Source organism: Ursus americanus, chromosome 2, assembly GCF_024610735.1.
Source record: "Ursus americanus isolate L20-20 chromosome 2, mUrsAme1.1.p, whole genome shotgun sequence".
NCBI classification, from domain to species: domain Eukaryota; kingdom Metazoa; phylum Chordata; class Mammalia; order Carnivora; family Ursidae; genus Ursus; species Ursus americanus.
Window position 1 is genome coordinate 65,966,119 of NC_142128.1, and position 27,934 is coordinate 65,994,052.

Sequence of the window (27,934 nt, forward strand, 5' to 3'; positions counted from 1 at the left end):
CTGTTCTTTATATTCAAAGTAGCAGATTGGATGGACGTATACATGAGGTGTTTGAAATGCTCTGAGAACCCGGAGCCCCAGGTGTGGAGAGGGCGCTGTGCAGAGAGCTCTTAGCTGACCGGAGGGGCTTGGCCTGGGCCGCGATGGTCTCGGCACCCTCCGAGGGGCATGTCCGCGCTCTGCTCGCCTCTGCTCACCTCTGCTCACTGTGTCGGGCCAGCAGCTGGGTGCTCCTATGGGCAGCCACACGACGGGATTACCTTTTGGATTTTAGGATAGCAATCAAAGTAGACTTGCATCAGGAAGAGCCTCTTTCTCCCGCTCCGTCTTTTAGAACCAGAATGTAAGAGCTCCCCTTGAGTCAGTTGCAAAATGCCTGTATTTTTAGCCGCAAGTGTTCATTTTGTGAATTTCAGCTCTTCTTTCCCATCAGACCAGTGGTTGAGATTGGCAGGTGGCTCACAGGATGTGTTTTTTGTTTTGCAAACATCGTTTCCATTCCATTTCTCTGTGTCCCTGCAGCGCGCTCTGGATCTTGCACCAGCTCTGTGATACAGAAGGTCTCGGCCTTCCTTGCGTGGGCAGAGTAGCTCGCTGTCCTCTGTCTGTGCACTGGGGACATTTCCACTGTGTCCGCTTCCTAAACTGGCTGCTGAGAAAATCGGCTCCAGCCCTGTCAGATGGTCTCTGGCAGCAGTTCCTAATAATTATTTATGCTTTCAGAATTTTTTTTCAGCTCCTGAAACTTCCTATCCAGTTTTTTTTCTCCATCTGTACAATATATGCATATTCTCTTCTCTTTTGTCATTCCTTCCCCCCCATCCTCCCCCCCGCCATTTCGTTTTTTAATGTTCCGTAGTTTTGTATGAGATGAGACTTAGCCTTGGGTTACTTCTTGCTGAAGCTTTAATGCTTTGTAAATAAAATCGGATGTTTATTAAAGAACAGGTGTGGTTGTTGGTTTGTGGACACTGCTTCTGAAACTCACTAGCCCCTTTGATTTGTATGACAGGAAATGCAGTTTATGGTGCTGATGTTAGATCTTTCTGTGCAGGGATGCAGACCCGGGAGGAGTAGGGGGTGGTTGGGGAGTCTGAGTTCTGCCTCTGGACAGGATTATAAATAAACGATTCAAGCAAAGAGTTGGTGTTAAATCACAGAGATCGTCTAGGAGTGATCTCTCTCCAAATTCTTTAACTCTGTAAGTGTGTGTAAGTACTTGGTAGAGGTCATGGTGCTGGGGGATACTCTGGATGTTACAAAAACGCACGCGATGGCATTCCTCCCTTCCAAGGATCTTTCTTAAAGTGTAAGTACTGTTAAATTCCTTTTTATTTGACTTTTTTCTTTCCTAGATTAAATTGCTTTAAAACTCATAAAGTCTATTTAAGTCTTTGGTTTTAATCATTGTCAAATCTGAATGTCCACCTCTCTTTTTATTTTTTTTCTTTGTTCTGGGACTAAGAATCCGTCTTCGATGTCATAGCTGTTTCATAGCAACCTTGACCCAAGTGAATGATGAGCTCCTCTGTTCTGTCTAGGTAAGGGAGTAGGCCAAGAGGTGGGCAGGATAATGTATCCCCTCCCCCCAAAAATACCTTCAATGCTCTTGGGAAGGAAGAGTGTCTAGAATGAGGAGAGGGGCTGTACTGGGTATTGCCCCTCTTGCCCATAAACACTCGGATTCTAAAAGAACAGCTCAGTCATTGTCTTCCTGAGTTTTCATTTTTGTTCAAAATTCCTTACCCACGAGCAGTGTATCACACTGTACAAGGTGTTTTCATGCACAGTTTATCATTTATTGCCCGAAGTGACCCTCCTGAAGTAGACGAAGCATTCTTTAATTCAAAGGAGGGAATAGAAACAAATTCAGGAAGGAATCCGTCACTTGCCTCCCAGTCCAGTATCCTTAATCCTTTTTTACAGAAGGTTTAGGAGCTTTTAAAGTCAATAATAACTTAATGCAAGGTAATCCTCTTTTATTTTTTTAGGCCTGGGATTTGATTTCTTGGTCAGATTTAACTGGGGTTTCTAAGCCCTTTATTTGGATCCCACAGTTCGGAGAGGAGGGCAGGGGTGAGGAAGAGTAGCTTCGCTCTGCATTTGAAGTCATTTGGACATTTACTTCAGAGGCTGAAGTCTCTTCATCTTTGTCTTCCCAAGAGGGTGGGTTTAAGTTCATTATAAGGGCGTGGACAGAACGAAGACTGGAGAGGTGGTCCGCGACAAGCAAGAGCAACATGGTGACTTCTGTCACTGCCTTGTGTGTTCATAAGGACTGGGCTTGGATTGACCCCGTTGCTGTGTTTCACTGACAACGAGCGGGTGCATCCTGTCCTTTGATGTTGAAGGAGATCTTGTGTCAAAGGAATGAAGTGATACAGAGGCTTCACCTGGGACACCTCGGGTGCCAGCTGACGGAGGTGAGCCATGAGGACCTCGGCCGCTGGTGTCCTCTTCGGGAGCCTGGTGGTGGCCTTCTGTCTGCCTTTGGTGGTGACTTTACCGAAAACACTGGCCATACCGAAGAAGCTGCAGCAAGCCGTGGGCAAGGTGATTGTCAATGCCACCACCTGCACGGTGACCTGTGGCCTCGGTTTTAAGGAAGAGACCGTCTGTGAGGTGGGCCCCGATGGCGTGAGAAGGAAGTGTATCTCTAAGCGCTTGGAATGTCTGACCGACTGGATCTGTGGGTTGCTCCATTTCACCACTCTCAGAGGGAAGGAGTTCGAGCTGAGCTGTCTGAGTTCAGACATCCTGGACGTGGGGACGGAAGCTTTCCGGTTCACCTGGAGACTTGCTCGCGGTATCATCTCAACTGATGATGAAATCTTCAAACCCTTCCGGGCCAGTTCCCACTTCGTGAAGTTTGAGTCTATTCAGGAGTATGACTCTGGGACATACCGGTGTGACGTGCAGCTGTTAAGAAACTTGAGACTTGTCAAGAGGCTCTATTTTGGGCTGCGGGTGCTTCCCCCTAACTTGGTGAACCTGAACTTCCATCAGTCCCTTACTGAGAATCAGAAGTTAATCGACAAGGGCCTGGAAGTGAATCTGGACAATGGTTCTAAGCCTCACCACCCACCGTGGAAGAAGAAGGTGGCTGTAGCCTTGGGAATCGGCGTTGCCGGTGGAGTGGCTGGTGGTGTGTTGGCGATCATTGCCCTGGGCAGTGGGCTGAGGCTGGTGTACAGCAGTGCTGGCCTTCAGTCCTTCAAAGTCTCCCTGTGGAACGGCTGGCTGCCCAGGAACCTGGACCTGTTCAGGAAGCCGGGCTAGCTTTTTAAAGGAGTATCTGGCGGTCCGATTGTGGCCTGGCTAGGAGGGAGGGCTTCCACCTCCAAAAGAGTGAGTGGGGCACACAGAGAGGGGCAACATCACGGTAGCGTGATGGGCAACGCTCCAGGTGGATCTCTTCCTGATCTTCCTGCCACTAGGCCCCCAGGAACCCTAACTGTAGGAACTGCTTCCCAGAAGAGTTCTGGCTCCAAACTTGCATTCCCTAAACCTTACAACCTGATGCCTGTCCACCTCCGTCCCTTCGAGCAGCGTAGTCACGTAGAAGGATATGTTAATAGCTTTTCTAGTGGAAACTTCTTTTTCCTCTTCAATAAAAATCATTCCTAGTAGCTGCATGGAGACCTAACCTTCTCTACTCTTTAGTTAAAAATCTCTTGCATTTGTTGAAATTGTCCCATAATCAGTCTAGCTTTCCTTTTCTCCCGGTTTCTTAGAATAGACTTTGTACACATTGCTTTGTAGGAGGGCCTATGCCCTTATGTGGCAGAGCCAAGGCTGTTAGTAATGACATCTGACCTGGGTATGTTAACAGTCACTAAATGTTAATAAATTGCCCCTTCTCTACTCCCTGGGGGAACCCGCCGTGTTCAGTGTTAAATTGATTCCTGGCAGAACGCTGGATTCCTCACCTGGTATGTTCCCCCTGAGTAGTTCCTTGGCTTGCTCCCTGCTCCTGTCCTTCTTAGAGCAGCCAGGGCCACCCAAGGAGGGACTAAGACCTTCCTAACTCCGTAGGAAATCAATCCTAAGACCCTCAGAGGCCATTCGGACTGTGTGAGCGAATTGGCTTGTGGGATTGTCACGGAAAAGGCTCTCGGCCATCAGCTGAGCTAATTCTGAGAGAATCGGAGTATTTCTTCCCCTCACTTTTCTCCAGCTGCAGACGTGCTGGATGGGAAGACTTGGATTAGCGGTCCCCTTCTCTAGCTGTGTGTCTGAGTCATCTGGATGAGCTTTTGAAGAACGAGATTCCCGAGCCCCCCATCCCTGAGGATGCTAATAACTCAGTTAAAATTATGGCTAATGGCTCTCTATTATTCTGTTAAAAATGATTTCAGGGGCATTTGGCTGGCTCAGTCGATGGACCATGTGACTCTTGATCTTGGGATTGAGTTTGACCCCCACACGTTGGGCATAGAGCTTACTTCATTTAAAAAATAAGAGTTAAAATAATTTCAACCCCATAGAAAAGTAGAAAGAAAAGTTTAATGACAACCCATAGATCCTCTGCCTAGATTCACCAATTGTAAATGTTTTTCTACGTTTATCTTTCTAAATAGATGCTGATTTTACTGAACCACTTGTGAGTTAGTCACAGACGCTGTGACCTTTTAGTCCGAAAGCACGTACGCAGCTGCTAATGACGGCGTTCTGTGTGACTGCAGTGTCCTCCTCCCCCCTGAGGAAATTAATCCCCTAATGTTACGTATGGTTGAGACTTCGTCTCCCTGGCTTCTAAAATCTCGGGAGCCTTTTAAGTGTCGATCCAGGATGAAGTGAAGCCCCACATACTACATGTGGTTGCTTGTCCTAAGTCTTACTTTACAACAGACCTCTGCATTTCTGTTGGTGAGGACAGTGATTTTATTGAAGAGTCAAGCCGGTTGTCTTGGGTAGGGACCCACCATCCAGGTTTGTCCTGATTGTCCCATGATTAGATTCCTGAGGAATGGGTCTTCCGCAGTTTTGACTGCAGCTCCTGCCCCCTGCAAACCCCGTCTGCTCCCTGCATCCCCTCAGGCGCAGGGTGTCAGGTGACTCACTGCCGACAGGGCGGTGACTTGGTTAAGGTGCTGACTGCCAGGTCTCTTCAAAGGTGTATGTTTTTTCCTCTTGTAATTAGTAGTTTGTGGGGGGGATACTTTGTGATATTTGCAATAATCTGATGCCTCAGAATCCATTCATGATCCTTGCGTGTTGCCTGTCGGGGTCTGTAGGATGGCGACGCTAACGTGCCCTTGCTATATTCATTAGCCTGCATTTTTCTGTAAAGAAGAGCTGCTCTTTTTATTTTTGAGGTCTCCATGGATTCTCTTTTTCAGTGAATTATAATCCGTGACTGTTGTCCGATTTTTGATGTTTAAGTTGTCCCCAGTTCTGCCTGGTAGGAACCTCCTCAGGCCAGCTCTTTTCGTCCTTTGTTGTGGTCCCATCTGACCTGGAGCGGGTCCTTGCTTTCTAGAACAATAAGATGGCTAAGACCCATATTTGGACCTTGCTTTCTGCAAACCCGAACCTGCTGTTTCTGCAAGGGATTCTGGTTCCCTTTTAGCGTGGGGAGTGGCAAGTAGCGTCAGGAGGCAAGGTCTGGGTGCTCAGTGTGCTCCCTGCCACTGGGGAGTCATGCTCTTAGACCTTTTCATTGTCCTGGATACACACAAATCATGAGTTCAAAGCGTCTCTGTTTTGCAGAAGTTCTACAGGTAATTCTGGTAGAAAGTGAAGATTGAGGACCACTGGCCTTGGCCCGCGCATAGTTTACAATTTACGATTGCTCTTATTTTGAAAAGATCTTATATTTTCCACACACTCTTCCCCCCTGCCCCTTCTCTCTACCTCAGAGGGGATGGGTTTCAGCAGACCCGGGTTCCTGGTCCTGGTTCTGCTGTTGACTATGTAGTGGAGCAGGTGGCCTGACCCCTGTGAGTGGGAGGGTCCGGTGAGAGCGATGCTGTGCCTGGAACAGCACTGCGTGCTGTGAGGGACTGGGCAGGAGTGAGGGGAGTTCACCAAGGAAGCCTCTTAGTTCAGCGCCCAATGGTTTGCTCAAGCACTGGGAGAGAGCTTGCTAGTCTTGCAAAGACGATAGAACAGTATCTCTGATCTAATGAACTCAGTACGGTGTGGCTGAGGAGGGAGGAGGACTGAAAGGGGCAGTTTCCCCTCTTACAGCTGGAGAGCCAGACCCAGGAAGAGCCGAGGAGCTTGTCCAGCAACTGTTGCAAACGAGCAGGGACACATGGGATAGGAGACTGCAGCCCTGGGCTCACAGCCCTCTGCTTGCGGCTCTGAAATTTTGACTCAGACTATGAAGGGGTTGAACAGGGAAGAGAAAAAAACAAACCCAAACCCTGTGATGTGTCAGTAAAGACAGTTCACTGAATTCTGTGCATGTAATCTGTCTCCGGATGGAGGGTCAAGGACATGCTGACGAAAATCTGGGTCCTAGATTGGCACCTTTGGTGGGTCCTAGACTGGCACCTTTGGGTGCAAGGTGGAAGGGATTAGCCTACCATACCGCGGGCCCGTGCTGGCTCCTTTTGGAGGCTCCCCGTCGGTCTGGGCTGCTGCTGCTGAGCAGGCCCTGGGCACGTAGCCAAGCACTGAGGGGCAGGGGCCCTGCTTGCCTCTGTCACCCTCTTCCCGGACAGAGATGCTGGGGCGCAGTGGGCGCAGAGTCCTGCCCGCTCTGCACCCAAGGACTGGAGCATGCACAGGACCGTGCAGGTGTGCCGCTGTGCACGTGTGTCTCAGGGGAGGCTTGATGAGTGCAGGAGAGAATGAGTGCAGGAGAGAATGTCGCAGCTGTCAAATGGGAGTAGGAATTCACATCCTCCTGGCTGCTGACAGCAGAAACGAGAGGCGCCTTCTTGCTAGGTGGGGGTCACTGTGTCCCTGAGGGGGGAAGGCTTCCCTTTGGTACCATTGTCACTGCTGTCAAATGTCTTAGAAACCAGGGAAGCCTAAAGCACCGTTTATGCCCCTGTGGTAGGTAAAGCCAGCGTGGGCTCGTAAAATGCTCGTAAAAATTCTCTTCTGCTGGGGCCTGCCTTACAGTCTCTTGGCCTCATTCTTCCCCCTCCCAGGCCTGCACAAGGCAGTAGGGGACCGTGTGCTGTGACTTCCTTCAAGCTGACCGTGTGCGGGGGGCGGGCGTTGGGCCCGGCCTGGGTTAAAGAACAGGATGGGATGTGTGCTCTCGCCTGATGATGGACGCCCACAGCAGGTGCCAGCCACCCCAGCGCATTGAGAAATCATCTTTATTTAAGAACTGCCTGCTACCAGAGTCAATAAATAACTACCATTACAAGAAGTACAAGAGAGACGAACAACAGGCCAGTGGAAGTGGTTCCATTTCAACAAAAACGGGGTCAAGTCAGGGGGATCTGATGGAGCCCTAGCCCTCGCCCAGCCATGAGCCTGAGCTCTGCAGGCCCTCAATGGGGTTGTGTAAGTTGGAGTCTGGGGGCCAAGGCAGGGTACCCCATCGAAGAGCGCCAGACTTCCTGGGGCTCGGGGCAAAGTTATCTGGCCTATTTTTTTTTTCCCCTCTCCACTTTCCCTTCATTAACCTGCCTTCTCAAAGCCTAGGACCATATGTACAACTACCAGGCACCTCTTTCCATGGGGCTTCTAAAAGTCCCTGACAAGTGCCCACCTAATCCCTCACACCACTCCAGGAGCCTCTCCGGCAACCTTGTTCATCCCAGACGAAGCCCAGCTTAGGTCCGACCTGGGGAAACGGCACCACGCCGGGACCTCGGAACCGGGTTTGAGGCTACCCCTAGCCCACTAACGCTAGCCCCCTGGTTGGTGGTCACATTCTGAGCCAGGAAGAGAAAAGAGAATCCTCTAGGTGGGGAGGAGATGAAGGGAGGGAAACATGCTCAGCCAGCTTGGGTTCTCGGCCTGAGGATCCGCCGTGGCCCCTGCCCCTGGTGCTGCCCAGAAGCAGTGTCTACCACCAAGGAATGCCCAAGGCGAGCCTCCCCGCTTCGTGACAGTGCCTCGGGTCACCACCCCTATAGGAAGGGGTCACAGTGGAAGGAGCGCCAAGATTCTGATCTCAGAATTGCAGTCCTGGAAGGATGCGTAAGAACATCTCCTCACCCTCCAGACTTCACCGGGCCTAGACCCCAGCCCGACGGGCTGTCATAATTCTCCATAGGTCCCTAGAAAAGGAAGCAGCCTCCTTATCCCTGATCCTGGGCTCTCATTGCAGAAGCTTTTCTTGATGTCTGACCTCAGAGTCTCCTGTTATCTTTATCAAAAGAAAAAGAGCCCCTCATGGCCCTTCTGTTCCCTGGCCCATCTCTGTCATTTGACGTCCTGAATGGAAGGGGATAACCTGACCTTGCTGGCCCCCAAGACCCTGAGCCGGAGCGAGCTCCTGTCCCCCCGAGGGTGAGGTATACATCGAGACAGAGCAACGAGAACCAAGTAGCCAAGACCAGGGGGGCAGAGGGCCCTGTAGGCTGAGCCCAAACACACACAGAATGGAGAGACTGTCCCCCGCAGCCCGAGGCGATGTCTGCAGGCTGTCTCTGTCCCTAGTCCTCAAGGCACTTACTGGCCACTAAGCTGTGGGGTAGAGTCCTTGTTTGTGGCTGTCCCCCTTGTTGCCACCTTGGGCTTGGTGTGTGGGAGAGGAGAGATCCAGAATCGAGTACCAACCAGAGCAGGGGCGAGACTGCGCCCATGCGAGCACAGAAGGTGGAAATCAGAGGCCCCGTCAGGCAGGAGGGGGCTCTTCTGTATAAGCCATCTCAGCTGGAGGCTGCTATGTTTTATAAGCTCGCATGTCCTCAAGTCACCCACTGTCTTACTGACCCCAAATCTGTCCTCTGTCTGACGTCTGAGGCTGCAGGTACGTGAGTTTTCAGACAGCTCTGCACCCGTCGGACGGGTTCTGGTGAGGTTTTCCTGGGCTGAGTTTTCCTAGTTAAAAGCCCTTGCTAGGTTTTCCAGACGGTCTGCTCTCCTCCCCTTTGCCAAGGGGCCTCATTAGAACCGAGATTCTCAGTCACGAGTGCCTTTTGCCTCAAGCAAGCTCAGGGACTTCAGCCTCCCGCTGCCTGGTTAGGCCTGTGCCACACCGGCTCGTCCTTCCCGCCCCAGTGTCTACACACCCGTCCTGCTTCCCCTGCCACAGCCCAGGGCAGTGAGGAAACACTCAGCTAACCCTTGGAAGAAGGTTGTTTTTGTTTTTGTTTTTTTTTTACTCTCAGCATCCCCTTTCTGGTAGAGCTGGGGACAGGCGGGATCTCAGCCACAGGGGGACTAGGAAGGGTGCTAGACCGTTTGGGGTCTCTGTGTTCCGAGTGTGGTCACTTAGCTGAGCCCCCAGCCCCTCGCCTGGGCAGGGGTTGGATAGGAGCAGGTGAGGAGGGTTTGGTCAGTGGTGCCAGGGAGGCGGTCCCAGGCCGGGGGCAGAGTAATGGGTGCAGCGGTGCCCTGGAGAAGTGGTGCGAGCTGACATTTTAAAAAAGTTGTAGCGGGTAAACATCAACAGAAACCTGCCCAGGAAAATAGAGCAGGATTTAAAAGTTAAAAACCCATAACAAAATAGAGCTCTAACTGTAAACTAGAGAAACCAGGCTCTGGGGTCCTCCACGGGCCTGTCCCTTACGAGGTGCCTGTCCCGCTGCTCCCGTATGTGAAGGGCCACCTGTCAAAGCATGGGCTTTGGGGTTTCCTGGTTGTGCCACCACTGCTGCCTGGATTGGGGGAATCCCTGTCCTTGCTTTGGCCTCTTTACTTGGAGCAGGGGTGAGGGCAGCAGGGGCTTCGAGCCAGCACGGCATGTCGAGGGCCCAGCAGAAGCTAGCTGAAGGTGAAGGACCGATGTCTCCTGGCATTGGCCCAGGCCTCGAGTGGACACCCAGCCATGCCGGTCACCCCACGATCACCCACCTGAACCTCCCAAAAGAATTTTCATAGCCACTGCCCACCTTCTTAACCAGGCTGTGGCCATTCAGCGCTGCCGCCTTCCTCTGGACAGACAGCCTGGAATAGGAAGGTAGGACAGGCTGTGTGGCCTTGGGAAGTCCCTCACACCCTTTCGTTTCCTCATCTGTAAAATGAGGGGCCGGGCAGGTCGAGCTTGAAAGCCTCCTCCAGCTCTGATGTCCCGTGACTGGGAATGTACCCAGAGCGCATGATTTATTAATGCCTTTTTCTCCCCGGGAAATGCAAAAGAGCAGTCGGAGGCAGCGGGGGGGACAGGTCTCACCAGGTGGCCCAGGGCATTCCTGGGAGCTGGCAGAGCCACAGGTATCCTCTGCCCTTCTTGGAAGACTCCCGACTGCACAACACACGGAACCGATGCCACCTTACTGTCCCAGGCTTGAGCGAGTGCTGGAGAGTGGCGGCCAGGGGCCTGCAGGCCAAGCGGGAGGAAGAGGGTGGGCGCACGAGCCCTGTCTCCCATCTCTGGCCCACACCCTGGAGGGGACGTGCAGGATGGGTCTTGGTGGGGTGGGGGACCTCCCCAAGATAAGCCCTTTAGTCACTTGGCCACCGGTGGTGGCTTCTGTCACTCTGGGGGTGACAGGGTCAGGTTGGCAGTGTTGGCTAAGACAGCAGCGTCATCTGCCTTGGGACTGTGCCTCAGGCCAAGTCTGGTGCCCCTTCTACCCAGTGTCCCAGCTTCTCAAGCCCTTTGAGCTCCCACCCTTGGCAGTCTGGAGTGTCATCCCCCAAAACTGCAGGGACTCAGGCTCCTGGCCTCGGACTTTGGGACACTGGTTTTCAGTCATCTGGGTAGGTGGCAGGGGCCTCTAGGGGGCATCGAGGACAATGTCAGGGTCCAGCTGTGTGGCCCCTCAGGAAAGTAGGGGAGTTCTTGGTCCTGGGTCTGGCTCTCTCCTTAGACCGAGGGATGTTGATGTTTATGCTTCGTCCTACTGCAGCCCATTGGTGTCCAGTGTCCCCACTGGGCTAGGCGTCTGTGCCCAGGGGGTGGGGTCCATCTGCGGGACCAGAGCGCCATCTTCCCTGATGTGCAGATACATGTTTCAAACCCCTTCTTCCCATGGGCCTGTTCCTTCCGTCCAGGCGCCTCAGCGGGCCCAGGCATAGGGCGCAGTATCATCATGGAAGTTACTGCCTGGTACGTTTTGATTTAAAGAAAAAAAATCCTTGCCCAGGTTCTATCCTGTGGCAGAATATGAAATATCCTACCTCCTACAAAAAAAGGGCACTGTTTAAAATAGGTATGAAAGCCAGCCATTCTCAGGCACAGTGTTGGGCCACCGTGGCATCAGGAAGGGACCAGGGCCAGCTGGCTGTGTCCATCAGAGGTGGGTGTCCGGCTGTGGCAGAGAGGGAGGGGTGCCAAGATCAGAGGTCCAGGTAGCCTACGAGGACCAGCATCGCCACGGACGGGGAGAGGATGGTGCCAGGATGTTGGGCCGGGCTGATTGCAGAGTTCTCCACCATCATGCTTGTGCCTGAAACCAGCAGGTGGAAAAGTGGGGCTGTGTCGGCTGGGCTTGGGGCCAGCCTGCCCCCGCCCCCCCCCCCCAGGACAGGATCCAAACCTTGGCTTAAGGGGACTCGGGGAGGGCAGCCACAGGGCGGGAAGTTGTTCTCAGCCCTGCCTCTAGAACATTTTGTAAGACCTGTGCTTCTCTGGTCTCGAGACCGGCCCTGTACCCCGTGAAAGAAGCTCACTCCTCCCAGGCCCTCAGGGACGTCTGGGGGTGGGGGAGGGGTGGCGGCGAGGGCAGTGGCAGAACTCGGTTAGACTCGGTTCCTGCCTACCTTCCCCTTTCTCCTGGGGGTCTGGCTGAGTTGGGGTTGGTTTGGGTGGGAATGGTTCCTTCGCCAAGCATCTGGATAGACCCTGATGCTCCTGGGGGATAAGGTGGGGGAGAGACAGCACCTCCATTCCTCACGATGTGGACTTCTGCTGGGATCCCGTCCCCTCCAGGCCCTGTGGTCCGAATCTGCACCAGGGCATGGCCGATGTCTTCTGGAACGGCGATGTCTATCCAGTTCCTGCTGGTGAGGTGCAGCGTGGGAGATGGGTGTAAGTCATTCTGGTACAGCATCTGTATGGGGAGGCGGTTAGCCAAGGTCGCGTTTACTTACCCCGCTCATTCTCTCTTCCCCAGCTCTCAGTGCTGGTCCTCACCTTTCCTATCGCCCGTTGGCCAGGACCAGGCTCTTGAACAAGCTCCTCACTGGTGGGAGGAAAGCTTGCAAACAGCTGAACCATCTTTGCAGACTCCTTCGGCAGGAAGGACCCTCATACTTCCCCTAGTCCATCGCCGCCCCCTTGAGCCCAGCCTTCCCGAAGTCCTCCCTTCGGCCCCCTTTCTTCTGTCTCTGCTACAAGCTACCTGCGTTTTGTGGCCCCGACAATCCCGAACTCTGCTTATGTCTGACTCGGAGCCCTCTCGCTCCACACTGCAGCTCGCTGTGTCCCCTGGAAATGTAGAGGAGCTGTGCCTGACCACTCAGTGCCTGGTGAAGCCCTTCCTTACCTTATAGCCAGTGACTGCGGACTCATTTCGGAGAGGAACCACAGGATCCCACTTGATACTAAGACTGGAGCTTGAGAAAGTCCAGGAGATGTTGCCAGGAGGGCGCTGTGGGGCTGCCAGAGGGGGGAGAAAATTGAGAAATGTTCCCAATGTTTGCTCACCAGCCACCCCCTTGCCTTAGCCCGTCTTTTTCTAGGTGTCTGCCCACAGCCGTTACACTCAGAACATTCTATCACAGCTGCCTAAGAAACAAACCACGTGAAAATCCAAAGGCTGGAGAAGGGAGAGGTACTTCAGAGGTCATGAATTCTACTCCCTATTTTCATTAGTCTTTTTTTTCCCTAAAGATTTTATTTATTAAAGAGAAAGAGAGAGAGTGCACACGAGCTGGGGGAGGGGCAAAGGGAGAAGGAGAAGCAGACTCCCTGCTGAGCAGGGAGCCCAATGCAGGACTTGATCCTAGGACCCTGAGATCATGACCTGGGCCGAACGCAGATGCTTAACTGACTGAGCCACCCAGGAACTCCCTATTTTCATCAGTCTTGCTGCCTTGTTTCTGTCCAGCCCGGGGCTTGTGGGCTAGAACGTTAGTCTTATCGCCGGAGAGAGAGGGGTCCCAGAGGCACTCCCACCCCCGGAGACAGACTCACGGGGTTTCATGGTGGTGGCATTGGCAGAAGGGCTAGCGGGCCCAGTGCCTGCCCGGTTGTAGGCCCGCACGGTCACGTGGTACTTGGTGTTGGGGTGCAGGCCAGTGACTCGGGCCCTGGTGTCCAGCCCTGCTGTCCTCACTCGGTCGGCGGCTGCTTCTTTGTCCCCGGCCCTCCAGTAGCGGATCTGAAAGGGGCAGGGGGAACCCTAGGGTCAGCAGCTAAGCCCACACCTCAGGGCCACCCTGACCCTGACCCTGGCCACCGACATTCTGTTCCTCTCCTATTCCCTCTGGTCCTCGTAACTCAGTCTCAAGTCTCAGAACCTGGACACTGGGTCGTGAGCTCCAAGACAGTAGGGACAGGTGTGAGTCGCTGCTGCCTTCTTGGTGCCCAGCAGAGAGCCCAGGCCAAGGGAAGCGCTCGCTACCTGGGTGGAATGAGGCGGTGAGTGGACAGGTGATGCATGGGGCTGCACTCCACCTAGGGATGGCCTGCGGGAGCCCAACCCCACTGAATTCTCTCAGGGACTCCGGGGGGCTGTGCTACAGGATAGGAAATGCATCTCCGTGCTTGCAAAGTAGTCCCCACCCCCACCGGCAAGCTTAGGATGACTGCCCAATAAATATGCAAACCATCATCAAATTAGACCCTGTTAAATATTCGTCCACATCAGGGCACTCTGGTGTTATCTCCTCAGTGGGGCTTGCCTGTCCCATTGGGCTCAGACCCAGAGCTAAGGCTACTGGAACGGAACGTACTCCATCACCTGTACGCCCCGCCTGATCCTTCTCCTACGGGCAGTGACATTTCTTGCTTTCCCTTCTTACCCTTCCTTTTATTTATTTATTTATTTATTTATTTATTTATTTATTTATTTATTTGACAGAGATAGAGACAGCCAGCGAGAGAGGGAACACAAGCAGGGGGAGTGGGAGAGAAGGAAGCAGGCTCATAGCGGAGGAGCCTGATGTGGGGCTCGATCCCATAACGCCGGGATCACGCCCTGAGCCGAAGGCAGACGCCCAACCGCTGCACCACCCAGGCGCCCCCCTTCTTACCCTTCCTATTGCTCCCTCTTGCTCTCCATTCACTCCACAAGATGCCCCAGTGCCGCGTCACTGGGGGCTCAGACCTCAGGCCAGAAACTGCTGGGCCCGCAGTTCCCAGGGACAGGATGACCAACGGGTGCAAAGAGGGGCCCATGCTCTTCCCTGCAGGCTGACGATGCTAGGCTAACTGGGCTCTGGCATGAAAGGGGCAGGCATGTCCCTTCCAGAACCCGCGCCTCCTCCCCTGGGCTCCCACAGCTCCCAGGGCTGGCTCTAGGCAAGCGCTTAACTTCCAGGCTGTCCACAGGTCAGGCTCTCGCTCTGGACGTCAGCCACAGGGGCTTGGCTAAGGCTGCCTCCCCGGGGTGGCCCAGACTGCGGGCAATTTCCCACGTCAGGGAAGGAGCGATCCCAGGAGGACCGACTAGTGAGCTGTGAGGTGGCCCCAGCCCCCTTCCTCTCCCAGGTCCCAGGTCAGTGCTCACCTCATACCCCAGGAGGATGCCATTCGTGTCCTGCTGCCCGGGTTCCCAGGTCACGTTCATCTCTGAGGATGAGACCCCCTTGGCCCAGACCTTGGTAGGGGCCACCCTGGGCTCTGGGGACCGATACAGAATGGGTTTGGATTCCCCGGGGCTGTTCTGTGTCCTACAGACAAGCTGCCAACCGGGACTGCCCTTGCTTAGGATTTTCGAGAGCCCAAGGCCCCGGATGAAGGTCACATGGGGGTTCCCACAGCATCCCCGAGGCCTGCTTCTCTTCCCAGGGAGCCTCTTTCCCTCCCCACCCCTCGCCCGCCCCGCCGCCCCGGGGTGGGGGGGGTAGACAGGGTAGCCAGGGCTGGGAACGAGGCCAGGTGCCCTCTTCCCCCTCTGGTGGAATTGAGCTGGGGTGCGAGCAGCAACCCCCCCCCCCCCCCGCACACCCCACGGACCCGTCGCTGGGCGGGGCAGGGCTGGGAGAGGCCTGGCGGCCGGGACGGCCCACCTTCCTCTGCGGAATACACGAGCGCGGTGAGGCTCTCGGGCCCGTCCCCGCGGCGGTTGTAGCCGCGGATCTTGACCTCGAAGGGCGTGTAGGGCCGGACGCTGTCGTTGCTGTAGACGAAGTGCTGGGCGTCGGCGCCGGGCACCCGCGCGGTCTGCCAGCCGCTGCTGCCCTGCCTGCGGAAGGACAGCACGTAGCCGAAGCCGTCTCCGTTCTGGTACTCCCGCGACATGGGCTGCGGGGCAAGAGCGTGGCGTGGGCGAGGGGCCGCGGGGCGCTGCCCTGCCCGGCCTCCTGCCCCAGCCCGCCATGGCCAAGAGGGGCGGCCCCGGGGTTTGCATCCTGCAGTGCGCGGAGTGGAGGGGAGAGGATGCTGCCCGCCCCGAGTCGGGGCCGCGAGTGGCCTCTGTCTGGGTCCTGTCTACCCGCAGCGCAAAGCCGGGGATGAGTGGGGACGGGTCGGGGGCAGGACCTGTCCCTCCAGAGAGCTTCTGCCCCGTCCCCACAGCTTACCGTCCAGTTGACGATGAGCTCTCCGGGGGCTCCACCCCCTCCGCTGAGTCCCGAGGGTGCCACCGAGGGTGCTATCAGGGCCAAGACACAGATGTGGCTTGTGAATGGGCAGTGACGGGCAGAAGCCTGGCGCCTGTGCCTGTGCAGCAGACGAGGACGGGGACACCCCTTCAAACTGGCCCTAGTTGTGTCCTCCAGCGGGCCCTCGGCGTGTGGGCTCTGGAGTCAAGGGAGACCGGACATCAAGTCCCACTCTGCCATTTACTAGCTGTGTGTCCTTGGGCAAGTTACGTAACCTCTCTGAGCCTGATTCCCCTCTCCTTAGGATGAGGATAATAATGTTTCTCTCAAAGGGCTCTAAGAAGACTAAAATCAAACAAGACGGTGCCGAGCTCGCGTGCCAGTCCATGCTCCGTATAGTCGATGCTCCATAAATTATCTTCGTCTTCTTCTCTCCTGTCAGTTTAAACTAAATAAAAGAGAACAACTCCAGTTTGCTCTAAAATGAGGGGAATAAATAATCTGGAACTGCAGTCAATGCAGAAAATATTTCCTTTGGGTTACAGGGGGTTTTATTATTATTTTTCTCTTCATGGCAGATTTAATTTCCTAATTGTCTCTAGTATTCAACAAAGCTGATATTAAAACAAGTCTCTATTTAATTAGATCACGAATCTTGGCAGGGGGTAACTTGGCTGAACGTCAAAATAGTTCCACAGAGAATCCAGCAAGGGGAAATTTATCACTTGATTCTATGCCAGTAGTTTAGGGCCTTGTAATGTGCAAGGGCTGCTTAACCACGTTGCCCGTGCGATCCTGTGAGGTGGGCGTTCTTATCACCCTTGTCAAGCGAGAAGACCAAGGCCCAGAGAAGTTAAGTGACTTGCCTAAGGTCACACAGCTAATAAATGGCACAGTTCAAATTTGAACTCAACTCTTGATTTCAAAGCCCATCACCTTTCTTCTGCATCATAGCTGTCTTTTGCTTACCAACTCCTAGGATACCAGAATGAAGGAGACCACCCCCCACACCTCATTTGTCTAAGAAGTTCAACCAAAGAAGGGGCTCTTTCTGGAATTCCTTACTCTGGAGAGGTACCAGTTAAAAATGTTGACTGATTGGAGAGTTGGCCTGGGCCATATGGGAAACCATGTTTAAGGGACAGAAGAAAGGAGACCATTACTACCCATGGGAGGGGGGAAGCCTGGGTGGGCAGGGAAGGGGAGATAGGGTCCTGATTCCATGTTGCCCATCTCAAAACCCCAAGGCTCTCATTCTGGACCTTCAGCTGTGAAAGTCTCAGAGGGCAGGCAGGTGCCTCTCCTAGCTTCTCTCCCCTTCCTTCCCCACTCAGGATGTGACCCTTACCTGCCTTTCAGGGAGGCTTGTGGGAAGACTGTCCATTCCACCTGCTCTAAAGGATTTAGAGACACTGACTTCTTCCCTACACATGCACACGCACGCACACGCACACATACACACACGCACACGTACACACGCGCATGCACGTGCACACGCACACACACCCCTCCCTCATTAACTGATTTCAGCAGCTCATGCACTACCAGGGAGGACATGTGCCCATCACCCCGTGGTCCTGGGTTCAAGTCCAGGCTCTGCCAATGTGACTCTTCTCTTCTCCAGACTTTGATTTTTCCATTAAAAAAAATACTTAAACCTTTTATTTTGAGATCATCGTAGATTCACACGCAATTGTAAGGTTGGCCCATTTTTTAAAATGAGGAGTTTGGACTGGATGGTTCTTCCAGCCCCGAGAGGCCCAGGCTGTGGCCCCAGGTGCAGCAGCCCTGCCCTGACTGTGTCCCTTTCTCATCTGTTTTGTTAGGAGTCTGAAGCCTGGTGAGCAGGGTTGGAACTCCCATAATTGCTGCTCCCCTGGGGTTCCCTTTCAGGACGGTTAGGGGCTGTGCCCTGACGTTACTTCTCTTTGGGACCCCCAGGACTCTGACCTGCTTCCTTGGTCCGGATTTTGCTAGAAGGCCCACTGGGCTCCCCTGTGCCCAGGATGTTGCTGGCTAAGACCCGGAACTCATAGTCCATCCAGGGCGTGAGGCCCAGCACCTGGGCAGTCTCGGCATTGCCCTCGATGTTGGTGGGATCTGCAAGGGACCCGGAGTCAGTGTGCTGGCACTTGTTAGTCTAGATGGAAAGGGCCTGACTCACCTCGTATCCAGCCCTCTTGGTGGTGCCTGCCATGCGCTCAGTGCTCAGCACCTCTTTTAGAAAGGATGGGAAAACTAGCAGACTTCCTTCCCTGGGGGCCTTTGTTGACATTGTGTACATTGGGGGAGCCCCAGAGATGGTCTGTCAATGTTCCAAGGGCACAGACTGAGAGCTCCCTTTTCCAGCTGTCTTCCCTCTCTTGCCGTCCCTGAGACCGCCTCCCCCAAGGGCCGGGAGCTCCGTGCAGGCAGAGGACCTAAGCCTGTCGCTCTCTGGAGTTCCGGGCTCAGCCAGGCCTTATCAGCACTGACCTGGGTGGAGCCTCGCACTTACTGGTGCGAACCTGCTTCCACTTCCCTGCAGGTACAGTGCGGGCTTGCAGGGTGTACTTGGCAATGGGGCTGTGGTTGTCGAAGCCTCGGCTCCAGCTGAGCTGGACGGTGGTGTCGCCAATGTTCCTCACCACCACGCCTCCTGGGGGACCTGGTGGACCTGCACCAGGGGGTCAGAGCACAGTGAGTCAGAACTGGGCAGCTTCAAAATTGAGCCCATCTCCTCCAGGCTGGCTTGGGCTGGTGCAGTACCCAGAGGGGGCAGCAGAGGGCGCAGCAAACAGGCATGCGGTGGGTGGGCCAGGCATGGGGCAGCAGTGAGTGGCAGATGGGGGGCTGGGAGGTTGGAGAAATGTGTCCCAGGATGGAGAGGCTCACAGAGGCCTTCACATAGAGATGTGTATAGATTTCCCAGCACCAGGCTTTGAAAACTTCTGGCCTCAGCAGAGTTCTCCAGTCTTGGGAAGTAGATTTTTATAACTGTGGCTTTGGAGGAGGAATATTCTATTCACTTAGGACCTTCAAAAAACCATGGGATAGGTTCGGCTCTGGGGACTTAGAAGCCCTTCTCTCTCAGAGGCCCTTCCCCACAGCTTTCTGGGAGAGGAGGGAGTTAGAGAGCAAAGGTCAGAATAGTCCAGTTGGCTCCTGAGGGATTTGGGGCAGGGCCGGGGTGGGAAACCCCATCACCTCGGACCAGGACTGTGGCCTCCTTGGACGCACTGTCCACCACCGTCTGGGCCATGCACGTGTACTTCCCGCCATGTCGTAGCTGGGCATTGAGGATGGTCAGATCCCCAACTGTTTCCTTCTGCACATGGGGGACAGAAAGTGGGGAAGGCAGGTCAGAGGAAGGGGCCTTGGCCAGTGCAGTGAGCCATGAGGTAGGGCTTGGAGTCCCCTGCTCTGTTTTGTCCATGGACCCCTCAGCATCTCGATGTTTCTGTCTGTTCAGTGGGAGGAATCAACTACTCCTCTCTTAGTACCACGGGACTAAACAACAGTTTGTTGACCATGGTCCAAGCTGATGTTGTCATTTGCATTGGGTTCAGGATAACAAGAACAGTAGTGGGGAAGGAGCCTTGCTGGGCGGCTGGCATTCCAGGTTTGTCCCTAACCCTCTCCTAAATACATGGTCTTCAGGTGGGATCCAGGGAACGTCTAAGGGAGGGGGTTCTTCTGAATCCAAGGATGAGCTTGCCATGCATGGCATTCCTGAGGGAATGGGGAAAGGCTCTGGGCGTGTCATGGTTAAGGACATCCTGGGTCCTCTGTCTGTCCAGAAGGAGGGAGGAGCCATCGGTTGTCTGGCTTCAGGTCTTACCGCGCTGGCCCTCCGGTAGTGACCCCCAGGCTTATCGAAGTCGATGGGGAAGTCATCCAGAGTCCAGATGAAGGTGAGGTCCATGGTGGGGTCATGGGAGGCATGACATTGCAGGGTCAGGCTATCTCCCAAGTTGATGTCCGCACTCGAGGGGGCTAGAGTGATCTTGGTTGCATCTGCCGAGGACAACGACGTCCCTGGGTGGGTGGGGGAGGAAAGAGGCCCAGGCAGGGGCAGCAGGGCAGCAGGAGAGGGTTCGTCCCTAAGCCCCGGGAAAGAGAAGAGGCAGCATGGCCGACAGGCTCTTGACCTCCCAGGAGCCTCCTGAATGTGTCAGAGGGAGGCAGGAGTAGATTCTGGATGATGGCAAGGGGGTGGTCCCAAATGAAGTCCAACTGTGGGGTAGCCCCAAAACCAAACTAGGAGGAAGGTGGGAACACAAGAGCAGGGTGGCGAGGATGGACTGGCGCCCTGTGGCGTCTGAGCCACCTGCCCTCCGCCAAGCCACACCCCTCACCTCGCACAGATAGGATGCCCGTGCTATTGGCTTTCCCCATGAAGTTCTCAGCAAAGCAGGTGTATTTGCCTTCATCTGACCGACTGATGTTTCTTATGATCAAGGTGCCATCCGGCGTTACAGTCACTCTGCAGCAGGGAGAAAGCAGATCTGGCCAACCTGGGGTCACACTGTCATCGTCGCGGGAAGGGGACTCGCCCTTATAGTGGATGAGGAGGAGCAGGACCTGGTCTGGGTGGAGTAGGGCTTGTACCTGCTGCTGTTGACCAAAATCTCAGTGCCTTTGCTCCAGAGCACCACGGCCTTCGGAGCCGCCCGGGGCTGGCAGGGGATAGCGATCTCTCCCCCGCGGGCTGCAGGGATCAGCCGCTTTACAGGGTTCAGCCTGAAGTCGGGGGCCAGGGCTAGAAGGAAAGGGGAGTGCCCTGCAGTCACCAGGGAATCCTAACACTGCCCGTTGCCTTAATGAAGAGGTCCCCCGGCTCCATGCTACACACTTCACGTACCCTCCGAGGCCAATCCGTGCGTGACTTCCAGCAGCACCACTGCCAAAACACACCCAGGATCCAGCCCCTTCGGGTCACCCCCTCCCAACGGCCACCACGCTGATGCAAGCCACCAAATCTCCTGCAGAACTACTGAAAAGCCCCCTAGTCAGTCTTCCTGTTTTTGCACTTTCTTTCTACAATCTCCCCCACCTAGCGGCCTTCTATATCTTTTAAGAAACTTAAACACTCAGGATGAAGTCCAGCTCCTCACAAGGGCTCACAAACACGACCCCCCTCTCCACTCAACGCTCACACCAATCTCCATCAGTTATTATGCTCCAGTCACCTGGGCCATTTTCCATCCTTTGAGGATACCAAAGTTTTTTTCCTGCCTCAGGACCTTTGCACTTGCCATACACGTTTGCTTAAAAACCCCTCAGACCTTTGTACGGCTGGCTCCTTTTGAACACTCGGGTCACACCCCAAATGTGACTTCCTCCAAGAGGTCTCCCCTAGCCACCCCATCTAACTGGCCCACCTTCCTCCTACCACTCTGCTCAATTTTTTTTATACTGTATTTTCTTATGGCTGTCCAAAATTTTATAATTACTTGATTTTGTGATTGTCCCTCTCTCTCCACTGGATTGTAAGGTACTTGAAAGCAGAGACCTTATCTTTCATGTTCACTCCTTAGAAGGAAAGGGGAGGTGTTGAATAAATATTGGTTAAAGGAACGAATAAATGAACAAGTCTTAGTTAAGCTCACTACAACCTGATGAGGTAGGTATTACTACACCCATTTTACAGATGAGAAAACCAAGGCCGCATGAGCTCAAACCACATAACTAAGAACCCTAGCACCAGCTGACATTTATTGGGCATCTGTTGCATGACAGACGGGTCCTCTCTGCTTTACCTCTATCTCATCTGCTCTTCCAAACAGCCGCACAAAGGCGGGACTATTATTGCCCACCTTTTATACATCAAGAAACTGACACACAAAATATTAAGTTGCCAAAGGTCACGTAGCGGAAGGGGCTGGTTTAAACACAAATCTAATTGATTTGGTTGCCAATGATTTTTGCCCCCTTATTTTCATGGCAGCTGACACTTTAATCGTGCCAGACGTGGTACAAGCCAGAGACCCTGTCTTCTGGGAGCTCCCGATCTAGCGTCTCATCTCCTTCCTTCAATCCCTCTGTTCTGCTCAGAAGCCGCTGGAAGACTAAGGGAAGTTGCCCGCGTGTATTTGAGTGTTTAGAAACGCCGCAGTTCAGAACTCTTAAAGCCCCTCCCCGCGTGTCCTTGCCGACGTGCCCTGCCTCCCTGGGCCCGTACCTTGCACGGCCAGCTCGGCGCTGGCATAGATGGTGCCGTGCTTGTTCTCCGCCACACACTGGTACATGCCCGAGTCCTCCAGGCTCAGCTTGGAGAAGCGCAGGTCCCCAGCCAGCACCTCGACGCGGGGCTGTGCCCAAGAGAGCAGGGGCGGGGCATGAGGACTGCTGGAGGACCAGGGGGAGGGCTGGGGGCAGTGGAGACTCTAGGCTGCCACTCTCCCATCTAGGGGGCTCATTCGCCCAGTCCCATCTCAGGACCTCCTGGAATCCCAGGACTCGGGTTCCCCAGGCCCCTGCCTATCAGCACCCTGAAGCCAGAGGGACAAGGTGACCTACTCAGGACCACACAGTGATTCTGTGACTGACTTGTGCCTGGATCCAGGTCTCTGGACCCTCCAGTCAGGACTCTATCCAGATGACCAACCCGTGGCCATGTGAATCTGGGATGGAAAGAAGCACCTAGAACCACCCGCCCCGTGGCGCCCTAACGGTCCCAGAGAGGCTGCCAATGGTGCAGAGTGGGGGAGGAAAGTCTGGAAGGTGAGGGAACCAGGTGAGCAGAGGACAGCTGATGTGTGGGAAGCCCCAAGTCTCCTACCTGGGAGGCCAGCGGTTCCCCGTTCCGCAGCCAGCGCACCGTGGGCCGGGGCTTGCCAGCCGCTGCACAGCCCCAGCGCAGGTTGGAACCGATGTCAGCCTCCATGTCTGAGATCACCTTCAGCCACTCGGGCTGAGCTGCGGGGAGAGAAACGGAGAGAAAGGCGGGAGGGCTGAGCTGGGAGGAGCCTCCGCCTGGTGCGGGACCAGGATTGCAGGGCTACAGTTCCCGTGACAGACAGCAGAGGGCGCCCCGGCATTCCGGGACGGGGTCTGGGGAGCAGCCGGGGGAAGAAAGTCGGCACTAGGTGTCTGTGCAGCGGCTGTTCTAGCAACTTAAATCATTCTAGAGCCTTCCACGTGCTCCCTGCAACCCCAAGTGAAGCTCTGAGCTTCTGTTTCTTCTGTTTCCACACCCAGTGCAGTCCTGGGGCAGGAAGGCTGAAGCAAGGGGTCACCCAGTCCCCTCCTTGACTTTTCTATCTGCTTCCTCAGGGACAAGAGTGAAGGCAGGGGGAGGGGGTGTCCCAGCTGTGTACCCTGCACGATGATGCGGCCCTGGACGGTGTCGCGGCCCTTGGAGTTCTCCGCCTCACACTCATAGGTGCCCTCGTCCTCGAAGCTGACGCTGGGTATCTGCAGGGTGGGCTCGGCGGTGGCCCACTGGGGGGACAAGGAGCCGTCCACTTTGCGCCACTTGATCTGGGGGACGGGGCTGGCAGGGGAGACAAAGCCAGAGCGGGTGGGCTGTGCTAGGCAGACTCTCCGTACCTGCAGCTCCTTGCACAAAGATTCTCACGCCCTCCTGAGGGGCTGGGCAGGTGGGGGTGGGGAGGAGGGCCGGAGGAAGAGAGGCAAGGGGGGCGGGGCCTCTCCCAGGTAGGCTCAGAGCACAGGCAGGGGAGAGGCAAGAAGTAGGGTTCCTCTCTCCTTTCCTCTCCCCTGCAGTAATTGTGACACCGCTGAACTTCCTTGTGGTCTGTACCCTGAGGCTGGCTTGCCCTCCCTGCCCCCACCCTGTACTGGTCACCGTGACTCTTCTGGGACTGCCCTCCTCAGCAGTGGCCTATGACCTGGGGCTTTATGGGTCCCCTTCCCCCTCTACCCAACAGGGCCTTGCCTTTACTTTTCAAAAGGGCTCTGGTTATTAGTAATTTGTGTACTAAAATGGACTATGGTATCAGTGAGTCTGAAAGGGTTAATATATTACCTTTCCATGTGCTTTTTTTTTTAAGTATGCTCCACACCCAGTGCCCAGCGTGGAGCCCAATGTGGGGCTCAAACCCAGGACACTGAGATCAAGACCTGGGCTGAGAGCAAGAGTCAGACGCTTAACGGACTGAGCCACCCAGGTGTCCCCCATGTGCTTTAAATATGAATTTTCCGGAAGCCCGGTAACTTTTCACAAAGCCGGGGCATCCTGGGTAACCACAGGAGATATGAGGAGAGAGGGGACCAATGTGCAGAACATTGTTCTACAATCATTTATCAAGCACCTGCTATTTGCTTAGCCCTGTTCCAATGAATCCTTTCTCTGGGAGAGCAGGATTTCTACTGCAATTTTTAAAAAGAGAACTGTTAGCATGCACAGAGCACTCGTGAAATGCCAGGCACTGTTCTAGGCACGTCACATGTATTAACCCACTTAATCCTCATAGCAACCTTATGATGCAGGCACTGTTAATGGTGGTTACCACGTATGAATGAGGGCGCAGAGGCACAGAGAGGTTAAGTAGTTTACCCATGGGTCTCACAGCCAGCCAGTGACAGACCTGGGATTTGAACCAGGCAGGCCAGGGTGGGGTTCATGCATGGCGCTACCTGCCTCCAGCCGGGGGCGGGGGGGCTGCATCAGCCCCCTGAGCCTGTCCCGCATTGCTGGGAGCACCCAGTATGTCAGGCCCCTGGCGTGCATGACGCTTCACTCAGAGAGACGGTGCTCAGTGAGGGGTGGTCCCTACCCACTGTGGGCCCGCTGTGCTGCTAGACCCTGCCTGCCCTCTCCCTGGGGTCACCTGGGCCCCAGAGGGGCTCTGACAGGCTGTGCCCTGGCCTGCCCCCTCCCTCCTCCACCACTCACTTCCCGAAGGCGAAGCACTCCAGGGTGACCTGCTGCCCTACCAGCGCATAGGTCTCTGCAGGGAACCGGGCCTTGATGCTGGGTGCGAAGAGCCTGGTATCTGGGGGGAGAGGGAATTTGCAGATAGAAGGCAAACGATGCAAACCAGGGCTCCTGGGCTTCGGATCTCAGAGCTGACTCCTTCTTGACCCCGATTCCCCTTGGGAGCCTGGGCCAGGGTCTGGGGCCCTGCAGCTGGAGGACCCAGCAGGGGTCCAGGCCCCAGACCCTGGGCTCTGCGAGCCCCTCTTCACAACCTCCAAGGGGAACCCTCTTTTCCCAATATCCGCCGACCCTCTCAGCTCTCCCCTCCCCACCAGGCCCACCGACCCTGACCTTCAGCAGCCAGGTTGAGCTGAGCGAACTTGCTGAAGACACTCTTGGTGGAGAAGTCCATGTGGCTGGTGGCTAGGCAGGAGTAGTTGCCCAGGTCTGAGGCGTTGGTCCGGGCAATGTACAGGTTCCCTGTGGTCTGGGACACGAAGTGACGCCCGTCCGTCGGGATGAAGTTGGGGAATTCGTTGAGGAGCCAGCGGTAGGACAGGCCTATAGGATGCAGGGAGTTTGAGGAAACCAGGGAGCGCTGGGCTGACGGGGCAGCTGCGGGTGGGACCATCAGCATGCTGGCGGGGATCTCTAGCCCTAGTCCCAAGGGCCCTGGGCTCCGAGCTGGCGCGGCGGGGAGCCCTAGAAGACAGATGTGACTGTGCTCCTGTCCTCGGGGTGCTCCCGGTCTGGAGGCAGGGCACAGAGCTAGAAGACGACAGACCCGCGAAGGAAACACAAGATCATTTTGAGCTGGGGAGCCAGGGGTCCGTGCTTCCAAGGGCCACTCGCTACCTTTCACTCCGTCCCCGAGTGACTGGAGGCCCCTCCTGTGCCCTCTGTCTAAGCATGGGCCGGGGTCCCGACTCACCCGGGTAGTGGGCAGGTGGGTTACAGGGCAGCATCACGCCCCAGCCTTCGTGGGTTCTCACCGGGTCTCGCTCCTCCTTGGAGAACTCCTGCAGAACTGGAGGTAGAGAGCAGGCACTCGGGCACCGTCCTCCAAGCCTGGGGCCCTCTCCCCAGTTCAGCCTCCATGGGATGTAGTCACCTGCCCTTTCCGGACACTTTTCCCCGCCCCCTATTGCCCTCCCCCGAAGCGTCCTGGCGCCCCACGGGTCTCACAGCCAAAGCGGAGAACAGCTTCCCTGCTGACGACGGTGCCCACTGGGTTGGAAGCCAGGCACTGGTAGACGCCTGCGTCCTGGGCCTTGGTGGGGTTCATGATGACCAGGTTGCCACCCACCAGCTGGTGGCGGGAGCCTGGCTCCAACTTCATCTCGGTGCCGTTCATCTTCCACCTGCAGCAGGGGGCGGAGGGGGGCCCTCCTGAGTCCCGCTGGGCTGGAGCCAGCCTGGGAACAGGGCTGGGGTGAGGCTGCCCGGGGCCTCCAGTACCCACCATGGGGGCCTCACCTATAGGTGGCTGGAGGGCTGGCCCGGGCACGGCACGCCAGCGTCACCTTCTCCTCCGTGGACTCTTCTGGGAATAGCAGACCGAGGGGCTGGTCTTCAAAGACTGGCCCAAAGGTGGCCGGGGAACCCCGGGCTGAAATCTGAGCTGTAGATGGGGGACACCACCAGAGGCCTCAGGGCCTAGGGCCCAATCGGGCAGTGCTGTCCGATAGAACGTTCTGTGATGACGGCAAGATGCCATTTTCTGCACTGCCCAATACCGTAGCCACTAGCCCCAGCTATCGAGCCCTTGAAATGTGGCTAGTGCAGCCGGGGAACCAAATTTTGAACTTTACTGAGTTTTAATTAATTAAAACTCAAATTTCAGCAGGCCAGGCAGGCCCCAGTTAGTTGAGTCAATCACCCTTCCTACACTCAGGTATTGAGCACCTGCTGTATACCTGGCACCAGGCTAGACTGTGTTACAAAAACGAATAAGACACAGTCCCTCTTCTCCAAGGGGCTTGCAGTCCAGGGAAGGAGACAGAGAAGGACAGGACAAGGTGGTGAGAGCTGTAAAAGCAGCTGACGTTCTAGATGTAGGGCCCTTGGGGCGGAATCCCCTGATCTGCCGGGTGTGAGAGGCCTGGGAAGTCAGTGGCCAAAGAGACAGAGAGGATGTGTGTCCCTGGGGCCTGGCGCTCCTGCGGCTCTCAGCCTCTCACTAGCAGTTACAGAGACTGCTGAGCCTCAACACCTTCACCTGTGAAATGGGAAGAATATGAACTCACCCCCCAGGGTCTGGAGGAGGGTTCAGTGTGGCACAGGGTGCGTGCTCTGGAAACGTCTGCGGGACCCAAGCTTGGAAGGTAGGGGAAGAAGGAAGGCTTTATGGGTGGGGTGGGGTGTGCAGGTGGCTTTGGGGGCATTTTTATACAGTTCCAGTGTGACAGTTCAAGAAAGCGAGGCCCAGGAGACGGAATGACCTGCTTGTGGTCACAAGGCAAGTCTGTGGTACACGTAGGTCTGGACCCTGGTCTCCTGAGTTTGCTGAGCAAATGGATATCCCTTGGGCAAACGGAGTTTTTATGCCTGGCCCCCTGCCCAGGCGGATGCCTCTTTCTCCAGGCCCCATTGTTCAGCCTCCCCAGGGCAGGGGCCACTAAGGCACAGGAGGCAGTGTTTCACACCTGCCTTCCCGCAGGGCTGGGGAGCGAGCTCTGTCTGCTGACTCGTGGGGCCCGGGGCCTGTTGTGCTTTGCCTTTGTGGTGTCAGGCAGGAGCCAATGAGCCAGGCCACCCCTAATTGGCTCCTACCCCTCCATGCAGCTGGTTTCAGGCCCTCCTTGGTGGGTTGTGGGGGGGGCGGGATCCCCATTAACCAATTAGTGCCTCCTCTCCCAGCGCATCCAGCTGTCGGCCCCTTTCTGGGGGGGTGCACCCCCATGCCACAGCTGAGGCCCAGCCCTGGACCCCGGGGAACGAGGGCAGCTGCTAGGCAGCTCTCAGAATGAGGAAGGAGGCAGGGCTCTCTGAAATGGCATCCCCCACCGCCCTCCCCACCACCCATCACTCTCTCTCCCGAACGCCCCAGGCCTCAGAGGCGGCAGCAGTGGCGCCAGCAGCAGCTCGGTGGGAGAGCCCAGCTTAATCCCAAGTTAATGATGGTGCTGGAGGGAGGGTAGGGACCCCTGCCCCAGCTGGGCCTGCCAGGCTGGCTGGGAAAGAGGAGGGGCAGCGGCAGCCAGGCTGTTGGGAGCCACCTTGTATAATAGCCGCTTCTAGTAACTGCGGGGATGGCAGGGGGGTGGCTGGGTGGGCCTGGGGCACACTGAGGCTTTAAGACTGGCTTTCTTCCTGAAAAAGCTTGGTCTTCTTCAT

At 55.5% G+C, this 27,934-nt stretch overlaps 2 protein-coding genes across 2 annotated transcripts in view; one reads left to right on the top strand and one right to left on the bottom strand.

Moving 5' to 3' along the window:
• Positions 1-134: 134 nt before the first annotated feature.
• TMEM81 (transmembrane protein 81) lies at positions 135-4,319 on the top strand. Its single transcript, XM_045787541.2, has one exon. The coding sequence runs from the start codon at positions 2,431-2,433 to the stop codon at positions 3,277-3,279; it is 849 nt and encodes a 282-aa protein (XP_045643497.1). The 5' UTR covers positions 135-2,430; the 3' UTR covers positions 3,280-4,319.
• Positions 4,320-10,148: 5,829 nt separating this feature from the next.
• The window catches only part of CNTN2 (contactin 2), a 29,621-nt gene continuing 11,835 nt past the window's right edge, over positions 10,149-27,934 (bottom strand). The window contains exons 3-23 of the mRNA XM_045787542.2: positions 26,075-26,219; positions 25,784-25,959; positions 25,530-25,625; positions 24,950-25,159; positions 24,575-24,674; positions 23,034-23,209; positions 22,496-22,632; positions 21,896-22,025; positions 20,323-20,473; positions 20,070-20,197; positions 19,553-19,728; positions 18,919-19,039; positions 18,230-18,388; positions 17,683-17,832; positions 15,712-15,782; positions 15,199-15,433; positions 14,697-14,809; positions 13,160-13,346; positions 12,510-12,622; positions 11,906-12,074; positions 10,149-11,471 (exon numbers count right to left, since the gene is read on the bottom strand). Of these exons, the coding sequence (XP_045643498.2) occupies positions 11,362-11,471; positions 11,906-12,074; positions 12,510-12,622; positions 13,160-13,346; positions 14,697-14,809; positions 15,199-15,433; positions 15,712-15,782; positions 17,683-17,832; positions 18,230-18,388; positions 18,919-19,039; positions 19,553-19,728; positions 20,070-20,197; positions 20,323-20,473; positions 21,896-22,025; positions 22,496-22,632; positions 23,034-23,209; positions 24,575-24,674; positions 24,950-25,159; positions 25,530-25,625; positions 25,784-25,959; positions 26,075-26,219 (3,053 nt within the window). The 3' untranslated portion in view covers positions 10,149-11,361. The remainder of the gene's footprint in view (positions 11,472-11,905; positions 12,075-12,509; positions 12,623-13,159; positions 13,347-14,696; positions 14,810-15,198; positions 15,434-15,711; positions 15,783-17,682; positions 17,833-18,229; positions 18,389-18,918; positions 19,040-19,552; positions 19,729-20,069; positions 20,198-20,322; positions 20,474-21,895; positions 22,026-22,495; positions 22,633-23,033; positions 23,210-24,574; positions 24,675-24,949; positions 25,160-25,529; positions 25,626-25,783; positions 25,960-26,074; positions 26,220-27,934) is intronic.

Coding starts and splice junctions, on each gene's coding strand:
- TMEM81 (XM_045787541.2), top strand. CDS start 2,431: ATGAGGACCTCGGCCGCTGGTGTCCTCTTCGGGAGCCTGGTGGTGGCC.